This window comes from Cervus canadensis, chromosome 12 (genome assembly GCF_019320065.1).
Source record: "Cervus canadensis isolate Bull #8, Minnesota chromosome 12, ASM1932006v1, whole genome shotgun sequence".
NCBI classification, from domain to species: Eukaryota; Metazoa; Chordata; class Mammalia; order Artiodactyla; family Cervidae; genus Cervus; species Cervus canadensis.
The window spans coordinates 61,190,489-61,202,875 of record NC_057397.1 but is presented as its reverse complement, the minus strand read 5'-3'; the positions used below and the strand labels follow the sequence as shown (position 1 = coordinate 61,202,875).

The window sequence follows — 12,387 nt, the reverse complement described above, 5'->3', positions numbered from 1 at the left end:
ATAATCATATGGTTTTTATCTTTCAATTTGTTAATGTGGTGTATTACATTGATTGATTTGCGGATATTAAAGAATCCTTGCATTCCTGGGATAAAGCCCACTTGGTCATGGTGTATGATTTTTTTAATATGTTGTAACATTAGCTTCTTAATTCTCAGTATCCTCTGTGAGTTCAAACTCATGATCAATGCTGGTAGACTTGAAAAATAGGCTGGAGGGGCTTCTCAGGCTGTGCTTCTGGTAAATAACCCACCTGCCAATGCAGGAGAATTAGGAGATACAGGTTCAGTCCCTCAGTCAGGAAGATCCCCTGGAGGAGGACATGGCAACCCACTTAAGTATTCTTGCCTGGTGAATCCCATGGACAGAGGAGCCTAGCAGGCTGCAGTCCATAGGGTAGCAAAGAGTCGGGCACGACTGAAATGACCTAGTACATATGTATGTACAGACTGTAAAGGATTAGAAAAAGTAAGAATAGAGGGAGGGGTAGGCTGTTGGGGAAATGAAGAGGGAAAGAAAATAACAGAGCCTTACAGAAAAGGTATTCAATTACATATTTGATTTAGAGTAGGTAAAGTAAGAATAGATAGTAGGTAAAATGAATAAAAAGCAAAAACAAAGTATTTGTATGATAATAGGGAAGTATTTGTGTTTTTCAACAGTTCCCTTGCTTAACAGAGTCAATATTATACATGTTGTTGGTTGTCTTTTTTTTCCCTCTCATGATTAATGATATCTTAGAACTTGAAGCTGAGAAGTTGAGGCTAGAGGCTAACAAAAGGCAAAATCTTGTGTTGTAAAAGAGAATGGCAAATCATTCACTTTATCTTTGTGTATACCCCACTGTATGGTAGATAACCAGTAAATTTTGGTTCAATGATGAATACATGCCTGCATAAATATCAAGTTAGAAGTTTTCCAGGATATCCAAATTCTCTATAGACAAGTTAGAAGCGTGGGAGTAGCACTTATTTAAGAAATGAGGCATAGTTATGGATAATGTCCTAAGAAATTATCCGTAAAGCCATGATAGTAAAGAAGTTCACTGAAATATTCTGCACAAGGTGGCTGCCAGCAGCCTTCATTTTCTTGACTTCAAAACCGGCAAGCAAGAGGAACAGTTTCTTTCCCCAAAGTATTATTATACCTCACTCTGTGTGTGTGTGTGTGTGTGTGTGTGTGTGTGTGTGTGTGTGTGTGTGTACACACACGCACAACTAGTCCCTCAACTGGAGTGGGTTGCCATGCCTCCTCCAGGGGATCTTCCCAACCCAGGGATTGAACCCACACCTCCCGTGTCTGCTGTGTTGCAGGCAGATTCTTTACCAGCTGTGCCTCACTGGTTTTCATTAAATCTCATGTTCACTCTTGAACCAGATCAAACTCCAGTGAGAATCAAAGCTGAAAATCTAGAAAGTTCAGCAGGTTCCTAGCCCTACGAGTCTACTTTGTAGAAAGTCAGTTATCAAATCCTGCCATTGCTGAAATATAGCTGTGGCTGGGTCAGCACCTGCCTCAACTACAAGGTCTCTTGTATTTCAATCATGGTGTGTCTCTTCCTGCCTTCCTCAGTGCTCGCCCTGAGTCTCAACCCCCTTTCTTCCTGATGTTTGCCTTACCATTAGTTCACTGTATCTGCGCCATTTTCCCAAGGTCTCAGTCCCTGCCTTTATCTTTACTTGCCCAGGAATTCTAGGTGTTGTTGTTCTCTCTACCTGAGCAAAAAAGAATAGAACTTGTATGACAGTAGGAAAATGTTCATGTGTCTAGCAGCATACACAGTAACACAAAGGCTGTCAACATTTTGATTTTTTTTTAATGTAAAAATGCAAGTCTAGAATTTTTTCTTACATCCCGTCCTCACTCTACCAATAAATACTTCTAGTTGTGTAATGTTAGGGAGTTAAGAAGAACCTTCCACCAACACTGTGTTCTGAGAAGAGGTAGGCACTTTCTGAGGAATACATAGTAAGTTTTGTCATTTCAGTTCTACTTTTCTTTTTTAAGGCAAAACCACAGAAACTAATTTAGACAGTACAGTATCAGTATTTTGAGGTCATTGCTGCATATTAGAAATAACTAATAAGGTTCAAATTCTGTATGTATGTATGAAGTTACTTCTACAAAGAAAATTTTGTGTACTTACAAATATCTTTGTATAAATGAAAAGTGCTATAGAGTGAGTGAGAAAGGTAATATTCATCTGTATGCTCCAGACAAAATGTTGTCAAGCCCATTCTTAGTGAGACTTTCAGGGATAAATATCAGCCCTTCCTTTTGATAGTCTTTTTTTTTTTTTTTTTGGTAGATGATTACCTTTGCTTTAATAAAGTTGTCCTTTATGTCTGTCTTAGTTCTTTTGCTTTAATATTGACCACTCTTTCCAAGTGATGTTTTGGAGATGATTAGAAATCAGTACATCTGAAGGAGTACTTTGCAAGTTTCTCACTATCATAGGAAGAGATTACAAATAATGAAAAGGGACTAGGCATTTAAAGTGGATAACCAACAAGGATGTACGAATAGCACAGGACCTCTGCTCAATTTTATGGAGCAACCTGGGTGTTTGAGGGAAAATGGATACAGGTATATGTATGACTGAGTCCCTTCACTGTTCACCTGAAACCATCACAACATTGTTAACTAACTACACCCTAATACAAAATAAAGAGTTTTAAAAAAAGATAAGAGAATAGGCTAGAAACCAAATTCTGAGGTTTTGGATTAGCACTAGAGGTATCAATATGAATTCATTTAATGTATTTACTGATACAGAAATATTGATGTGTGTGTTTACATGTTCAGTAAACATACATATACTTCTTAGCCCACTCTGCTGAGAGGCTCTAGGAACAGTGACTCCCTAGCAGCAATGAGCATACCTACCACCCAGATTTTGGTTTCTAGCTACTGTTCTTTAGCAAAAGAAATCAAAGCTCTGCAGAAATGACTAATGCTAGAGATGGGATAGGGAAAAAAATACTATAGATCCTGAAACATCTTGTGGCCAGAAAATAAAGAAGTTACCAAAAAATGATAGGGATATATCAGAATGACACAGGAGTCAACTTGAAGGGATTCCCAATGGCCAAAAATTGAAGCAACAAGGTAAAATTATGAAAGTATTAGATTAGTGCTCATAAAGTTAATATCTATGAGTCCATACTGGTATAAATAAATAATTGAACTAATAAAGAGGGTAGAAGGGACAGCTCTTTTTACTGTAGAATATTAGCTAATAAATGTAGAAGAATAAGAGAAATTGAAGATTAACATTACCAGACACCACAGTGATAACTATTGCAAGCAAGAACCATGATGAATGCTACTAACTTAGTGACTGAAAGTTTGATGTAAAATAGGATATACATGGATAATCTCCAGATACCTCTCCACAAGATAATTATTATTTACATATGGAAAAATAACAGTGGTGAAACCTGATAGACACCACTTTAGCTATGTTATGAAGATTAATATTACCAGCAAATAGTAAAACATCAGTATCACTCCACTATGATGCACTGAGAAAGATATCACTTCTCTTGTATTCTTGCCAAAAATGCATAACCTCATTCTAATGAGAAAACACCAGATAAATCCAAATTAAGAGAGACTCTGCAAGGTAATGGTTTGGACTGTTTAAGAGAATCAAGGTCATGAAAGACAAAAAAAAAAAAAAGACCTAGAGGATCTGTTACTAATTAAAGGAAACTAAGGATTCTAGATTGGATCCTGGATCAGAAGGACTTTAGTGAGGAAAATGGCAAAATTTAAATAAGATCTGTAGATTTTACTTAATAGTGTTATGCCATTGTGAATTTCCTGATATCAGTATTTGTATTATAGTTACATAGCTGGGTGAAAGATATATGAGGACTCTGTATATTTTTGAAATTTTTTAGTAGGTCTCACATTATTTCAAAAGAAAAAGGGTTTTGTGTGATTTTTTTTTTTTTTAAAGGAAGGGACTTGGAAAGATGGTTTCTAAGGTCTCTTCCGCCCAGCCTTACTATTCTATGATATAATTAATGCAAAAGGAAGAATGGCAGAACGTTAAGCACTTTTCTTTCTTGTCTGTCAATTAAATACATTGCGGCAGCTGAAAAGAAGATCAGATTCTAAACTGTCAATGTAGTACAGTGGGATCTGTCCTGAATAACTGTCATGGTACCCAGTCCTGTACTGCAGGAGATGGTCCTTGCCTCTGGGATGCTCAGAGGCTACTGGTAAAGTAGATGTGGTCTTTCCTTTCAATCTTAGATTACTAAGGTCTCTCTTCTTTGGTGTTTTAAAAGAATAGAGTTAGATAGAATGATATGGAAATTGATAAGTGTTAGAAACATATCTAAGAGTTAGCCCTCAAAGTGGGCCCCAGATTTATCTACTCTGGGTGCCTGATGAGAATGATAAACACTAAATAAGATATAAAAACCTAGAAGACTTTTAACACTTCCTGTGTGAGGGACGAATAGGGCATTCATATTAAGATTGTTGTTGTTAGTTGCTCAGTTGCATCCAACTCTTTGTGACGACCCCCTGGACTGTAGTCTGCCAGGCTCCTCTGTCCATGGAATTCTCCAGCAGATAATGGGGTATTTCATTGTAGGGTAGTATGAAGATGCATGAATTCATATTTGAGAATAGTGGGTATTGTAATTCTGACATTCCCTTAATGCTCATTTGCTAGATGATTGTACTCAGTTAAGCCCTACCTTTATAATCCCGTTATGACAAATTTCTGAATAAGGAATTGATATGTTTCATTTAGCAAGTACTTACTGTTAAGAATTAAACATTTTAGGAAATATAATGCAGGTAAGTCAGAAGTCATTCTGTCTCTCCATTAATAAAGATGAGTGTTGATTCTTGGGTATTTGAGGGCCTGTTCTGAATTTTTTAATTTACTGTTCTATTTTTTTTTTAAGCGAAGTGCAACTTTGAATCAATAAAATTATGTAAGTGAAACTGAAGCCTTATTGCCACAATACATTTGATGAACAAATTTAAGAAATTGATTTCCACCATCATGATTTTTAACAAAATGTTAGGGTTAACTAACATTCTTATGAACGTGATTGTCTTCCATGGAAGATTAGAAGTTGCATGGTGTGTCTTATTTCTAAAGTAGGAATATACAACATATATGCAGTTTTCAAGTCTCTACAGAATTTAAAAAGTATTGTACTTTGAAACATGTATACTGTGGGTCTAAGGTGTTTTTTAATCTTTAATCTCTTTTAAAGATCAAATATCATTAGAAAAATAAGCCATGGACATTACAAATGTGGTCTGTTGAAATTCAATATTCACAATGACAATTCAGAATATGAACTCCTTAGGGGAAGTTAACCCACCACTCTGACTTTTCATCCAAATATCTTAAAGTGTGCCATTGGTTTTATGAAAAGGTTTTGATCTACACTCCTAGTTTAAGTTCAAAAGAAAAGCTACATTTTAAAGTGTATTCCTTTTCTGGATATATTTACTTTGAACTATAGCATATAGTTTTTCCCATTAATCTAACCTGCCACTATCTGTTTTTAAAACTTTGTAAACTTCAAGTGGTTATGATGTGTGAAGTTTGGATTAAACTAAATTTTTTAGAAAACACATGTTATATATTTTGATTGTTTTGAATTTTAACATGGGCCAGTCAAAAACTTGAGTGTCTAGCAAAGTAATATACTGTACTCTGTTACTCTAAGAAATCACAGAAAATTGCCCTCTCCCATCATGTTAACAATAGACAAATGAAGCAGCTGTTCTCATTCTTAATGTAGTTGTTTGAAAAACTTGCACAGTTTAATGAGAATGTCTCTACTCATAAAACTTAAAATGCTCACACATGGAAAAAGTCATAATGTTTTGGCAAATATTGCTTTGTTAGGAATGTGAACGAGGTATACCTGCTTCATAGCTAGAATTCTATGTAAACGGCGTGAAACCGTGGGGGAGTGCCAGCTGAGAAGAAAGCTCTGACAAAGGGTGAATTGACACTCTTAGAAACTGCAGATAATTCTTGCCCAGTCACACTTTTTTTCTTGACATGAAAGACTTAGAGTATCTACCTCTCTCCATCTCTTCTTTTTTTTCCCCCTAGGTGTAATTCTCGGGTCATCCTTTCTACTCAGCGTAAATGATTTTCTCCTTAAAACAAGTCTCAAAGAAAGAAGTCGGATTCTAATAGGACCATGTTGTGCTACTGCCAATCTGGAAGCTAAATGGTGTAAACACAGTGGCGATCCAGGCCCAGAACAGTCCATACCAAAAATATCCATTGATTTAAGAGGAGGTCTGCTACAGGTCTGTGGGGATTGGCCCCATTTTTTCCCCACACTTTTTAAACTAGCCTTTGTTCATTTTTTTGAACTGTTTCATTAAATTTTAAACTTAGTGTGGTGAGAAAGGGTATTGTCGGATTGGTGTCTTACTAAACTTTTTTGACAGCTTTATTGAAGCATAATTCACAAACCATACAATTCACCTAATTAAAGTATACCATTCATTGACTTTTTAAATGTATTCACAGAGTCATATGGTCATCACAACAATCCATTTTAAAATATGGATTTAAAATGGATTTAAAATATGGATTAAATACACGCCTACCTCCAAAACCCTTTAACCATTCACACTCCCCATCATCCTCTGATCCCCTCCCCCGAACTAGGAGACCACTATTTTCTGTCTCTGACTCTTCTGGACATTTCATATAGTTGGAATCATGAAATGCAGTCTTTCGTGAATAGCTTCTTTCACTTAGCGTAATGTTTTCAAGGTTCATTCCTGTTTCTGCAGGTGCCAGTACTTTATTCCTTTTTACAACCAAATAATACTCCACTGTATTGATGGTACCTCATTTTATTTATCCATTCAGCAGTTGATGGATGTTTAGATTCCATCCACTTTTAGCTATTATGAATAATGCTGCTATGAATGTTTGCACATAAGTATTGTGAGGACATGTTTGGAATTGCTGAATCAATAAACTTTTTCCTAATGTGTAGACTTTTGTACTATAGTCAGCCTGTCTCAGACAGTGTCATTAGTAATATATGAGCCATTTCCTAAAGACATGTTGTTTAGCTGTTATGCTGTCTGATGACTAACGTGACATACAACTTCACACTGCAATGTTTTATGCATTTGATTTGCAGCCAAGTGTGGAATGTGTGAGGGTATCCAATTTATTTCTTGATAATTTTCTATTTGGATAGAATTTGAAGGTTTTTTTCGTATGATTTGATGTCCCCCAAATGTGACACAGATCTAAAAAGCTTGAGAAATTCAGAGTTATAGAAAGTGAAAATGACTAATTTGTTAATAGTTGAGGCATAGTAAATATGAGTTTCTTATTTTCACCTAAAAGCTGTCTTCCCTCCACTGTTTCACCAGTTTTCTTACTGACACAGAGCTCGATGTGGGCAGAGCCTAATGACTTACTGCTTTATATTCTGGAGATTTTTAATATATGTTATAAATCTTCATATATTTACTAAGCTTGTGATTATGTGTTGTTTTGTCAAGAATACTAATTGCATTACCATTTTTCCAACGAAGCAAAGGAACTCCACATTAAAAACAAGAATAAAAGCAAAACAAAGTATATAATCTCTATATTATAAAGCCTTTTGGCATTTTAAAAGCTGGAGCCATGGTGTTTGACTCGCCAACTTGACTTTGCACCTATCACTATTTTTTTTCAGATTCAATACAAATAAGATTGATGATGAAAAAAATAGACTTAGTATCATATCTCTTACCTTCATTTCTGAGATGCCTTAATTCCAGAGGCAGGACTTACACTTATGGTTTAAAACTTGCCCACAAAGCATAGGCTTATTCTTTTCTACCTTTGTATATTCTTTTCTTCTTTTCTGTATTACCTGGTTCTCTTGGAAATTGGGTGAAATGCTTTTACCCAAAATATTCAAAGAAATTTAATTTTATTAAATGTTTAAGTCCTCTGACATTAATCATCATTCCCTACTGGTCATCCTTCTGTTATAGGCTAATAGTTTTCACCTGCAGAGAAGGGGGAGGCGCTCGCTCCTCTCTGTTAGATGAAGTAGCAAGAGTTTGTTCTGAAACTCTACTGTAGCTCCTGTGCAGTTGGTTCTCAAGGGCTGTGTTGGTTGGTACTTTCTCACTAAACACTGAAGTTGGGAGCCTTTTGAGTTCAGGCTCATTGAGCATCTTCCTTCTCTTTTTCTCTGAAGAGTGAAAGTACAAAGAAAGGAACCCTAATAGCAGGATGTGTTCATGTAATCTCATGACAAAATAGAAGCTATTCTACAAACCTATTATTACTATTAATATTTTGACCTGAAAGGATCTTCATTGCTTCTCTCATACTGTATTCAATGTTCTTTTCCTGCTTAACTAAGTTAATTCATAAACATTACCTCTCATCTACATTATTTTACTATCAATTCACCATTTAAAATTGATAGCTACCCACACATTATAGGATTTGCTTGATTTTCTTGTTTCTATGTATTTGCCCAAGAATTTCATCCCAAAGGTCAATTGCTTCTTAAAAATTACAGGTTGGTTATTATCAGTAATTAAAATAAATGTAATTATAGTCTTGAACTAATTCAAATCTGATTGTACCTAATTATCCTCATGAAATATTTGTATTTAAACCCAGTAAAATTTTTCATATGATTTTAAAGGTTTTCTGGGGTCAAGAACATTTGAATTGCTTAGTTCTTCTACATGAATTACTCAACGGATACCTTAACGAGGAGGGAAATTTTGAAGTGCAAGTTTCTGAAGCAGTTCCACAAATGCCATCTCCTTTGGAAAAAAATCAGATATTTAAAAGTGAACAAAGTTCAGATGACCTACGGACAGGTCTATTTCAATATATACGGGATGCTGGTAAGTAGCAATAGCCTCACTATGATTGTGTGTTTACCTCCATATTAGGGAAATGATAACAGTTCAACATCACTTGAAAACTAAGTGCATAGAATACCTGCCATACCAAAACAGTACCTTGCCTTTCAGTCTCTCTCAAGGGAAGATTCTTGATTTGTTCCTATCCTAAACCATATAAACATGATCAGACAGCTTCTTTATATTCTTTTCTTTTATATTCATAATTTTTTCTTGCTGTAATAAACCAGCATGTCCCACTTCAGAAGCATACAATTAATTATACTTTCATTTAACAGAACCTTTGAAAATGCCTGGTGTCTATGAAGTCTTGTTTTACAATGAAACCGAAGATAGCCCAGGGATGATGCTATGGAGATACCCAGAACCTAGAGTGCTCACCCTGGTACGCATAACTCCCGTGCCCTTCAACACCACCGAAGATCCAGACATTAGCACAGCAGACCTTGGTGACATGCTGCAGGTATGGAATGACTCTTCTTTTCAAAATAAAAACACCTTGGGAAGGTGCTGATTAGATAATAGGAAAAATATTGGGAGCATACCTATCTTTTCCGCCAGTTGTCTCAGAGAGAAATATACATGTATGTGCACATACAAACATACATATGTACACATACACACACACAAGACGCATGCACACTAGAAATTTTAAAATAAGGGAGTGAAGTCCTTCAGACTCACGGTACACAGCAATTTTGAGAGTTCTTGATTCTCCTCTTTGACCTGTAGCTTGCATGGTCTCCAGCTGTAATGGGACAGGCAGTGTCACTGAGTTCACCAGACAGTTTCTTTTTCTTTTATTTTAAGATTTATTCATTTATGGCTGTGGTGGATCTTCCCTGCGGCGCAGGCTTTTCTCTAGTTGTGGTGCGTGGGGGCTACTCTTCATTGCAGTGTGCAGGCTTCTCATTGCGGTGGCTTTTCTTGTTGCAGAGCACATATAGAGCCCAGGGGCTAAGAAGTTGTGGTTCCCAGGCTCTAGAGCACTGACTCAGTAGTTGTAGCACTCAGGTTTAGTTGCCTCATGGCATGTGGGATTTTCCCAGATCGAGGATCAAACCCATGTCCCCTGCATTGGAAGTCAGATTCTTTACCACTGATCCACCAGGGAAGCCCCCACCACACATCTTCTGAATAACCTACCATGTGTTCACACATTTCAGCATTTTTAGAACTGTTCTAGGAAATAAGATATGTCCCCATAAGGCCGGAAGGGGTGACTTAATTTTCATTTCATTTCCAGAGTTGAAAATGGTCTTGGACCGGTGGTAGGCTGATAGGAAAGCCATCTAATGAGTGATTATATTCCGTAAGATTTTATGCAAAGTTTGTTGTCCATCATTTCCTTGAGTGCTGATATCACTGTATTATTATTCTACTTATTAATTCTACAGATCTGAATTCCTCCTAAAATTTTCTTTTCTCCTAGTCTTCCACCTATTGCTTGATCACACAATCATTCACTTGAAGGCATTCCTGATTGCTGTTTTTCTCTAACTCCCCACATCTAATTTATCAACATGTCCTGTCAGCTCTGCCTCCAAATATGTCCCTATTCCATCTACTTCTCGCTGTTTCTACTGGTACAATAGAGTACAGAGTCCAAGCCACCATCTTCTGTTCCCTACTACAATAGCTTCCTAATTGGTCTCTGTGAATCCATCCTTGACTCCCCACAGTGGGCTTTGCAAACAGCAACCAAAGTGATCCTTTAAAAATGTAGTTGAGATTACCTCACTCCCCTAACTTTTGAAACCTTCCTCTGATACTGAGAACAGAATTCAGTATCTTACTCTAGCCCACAAGGACCTATGGTCTCTGCACTGCCCACTTGTCTGGTATGTCTTGATTGCTTATCTCCAGCCCCTCATAAATAAATATAAGCCAGGTTTTTTTTTTTTTTAAATGACTGATCTATATTTAAGTCAGAATAAAATTGATGCTTTTAAACTGTGGTGTTGGAGAAGACTCTTGAGAGTCCCTTGGACTGCAAGGAGATCCAACCAGTCCATCCTAAAGGAGAGTCCTGGGTGTTCATTGGAAGGACTGATGCTGAAGCTGAAACTCCAATACTTTGGCCACCTCATGCGAAGAGTTGACTCATTGGAAAAGACCCTGATGCTGGGAGGGATTGGAGGCGGGAAGAGAAAGGGACGACAGAGGATAAGATGGCTGGATGGCATCACCGACTCATTGGACATGAGTTTGAGTAAACTCCGGGAACTGGTGATGGACAGGGAGGCCTGGCGTGCTGCAGTTCATGGGGTCACAAAGAGTTGGACATGACTGAGCAACTGAACTGAACTGAATAATACAAATTAGAGGAGTCCACACTACCTGTTAACATAGGTATTATTATAGGCTTATTTAATTCTTATTTAGATTTTTGATTATAATATAGTCAGATGTTCACCTTCTGAATTGATAACAATGAAATGTGTCATTTTGTCAAATAAACTAGAGTGTGCAGAACTATCCAATTTGCCACAATGTCAACTGTCTCTACTTTCATTTTTTTTCCTTGTGATGAAGACTTCTAAGATCTATCCTTGTAGCAACTCTACTTTGATTTTTAAATGTTCACATTTGCTTCCCCGCCTGTCAAAGTCATATTCATGATTATCTTCTCTACCAATATTCTTGGATTATTTTTGCTGTCTTTGAATTCTACTGTCTTGTTAGACTAGCCTAAATGCAGAACATCTGTTGTATTTTCAGTCACAATGAAAATACTCATATATCAACATTTCAGCGTCATGTGAAGGGCTTTTTCTGTAACTGATTCTAGGGTTCAGATTTATAGTTAAAAATTATCCTAAGCCTGATAACCATTGGTAGCAGTATTACACCAGTTGTATTAAACAGAGGATTTAAGTTAGAAAGTACATTCACTAATGACATGTTCTTCATCTTCTCACTGCCACTGGAGAGGCAAGAGAGCAGAGTGGTTATAGGAATGAACTATAGCCAGAATGCCTGGGCTCAGATTCTGGCTCTTCTGTTTGCAAACTGTGTCACCTTAGACAAGTAAAGTAATCTCTCGACCGCAGGTTTTGCTTTTCTTTCATCAATAAAATGAGGCTATTAATAATGTAATGCCTATAGGAATGAATATTTATAAGACACATAGAACAATGCCTGGCACATAGTAAATGCTATGTAAGTATGAGTGCTACCAGTACTATTACAATGATTATCACCAAAAGTCTTTTCATCACGTGGAAGCACAGGCTAGACCAAAAAGAGCTGGGGTCTAATGACTCTCCAGACCAGCAGAAGTAGTCTAGGCGATCTGGGACAGTCCAGGGGCCTTTACAGTAGACTTGGCGCATAAGCATCGCATGAGGTAAGCCTGGCGGGTTTCAACAAGACGAGAGTTGGTGTCAGAGAGGTCCTGCTGTATTTCATATCTTCTTGGAGTGAGAGGAACTGATGTGTGGCAGAATTCAAAGACAAGGCTGCTGGTCTAAGAAGCAC

General features: G+C 37.0%; 1 protein-coding gene across 10 annotated transcripts in view; it reads left to right on the top strand.

The window, feature by feature from the left end:
* VPS13B (vacuolar protein sorting 13 homolog B) overlaps positions 1 to 12,387 on the top strand; it is a 774,030-nt gene that overhangs the window by 612,572 nt on the left and 149,071 nt on the right. For all 10 annotated transcript variants that reach the window (XM_043484079.1, XM_043484085.1, XM_043484083.1 and 7 more), the window contains 3 exons: positions 6,104 to 6,306; positions 8,682 to 8,889; positions 9,186 to 9,370. In XM_043484079.1, coding sequence (XP_043340014.1) covers positions 6,104 to 6,306; positions 8,682 to 8,889; positions 9,186 to 9,370 — 596 coding nt within the window. The remainder of the gene's footprint in view (positions 1 to 6,103; positions 6,307 to 8,681; positions 8,890 to 9,185; positions 9,371 to 12,387) is intronic.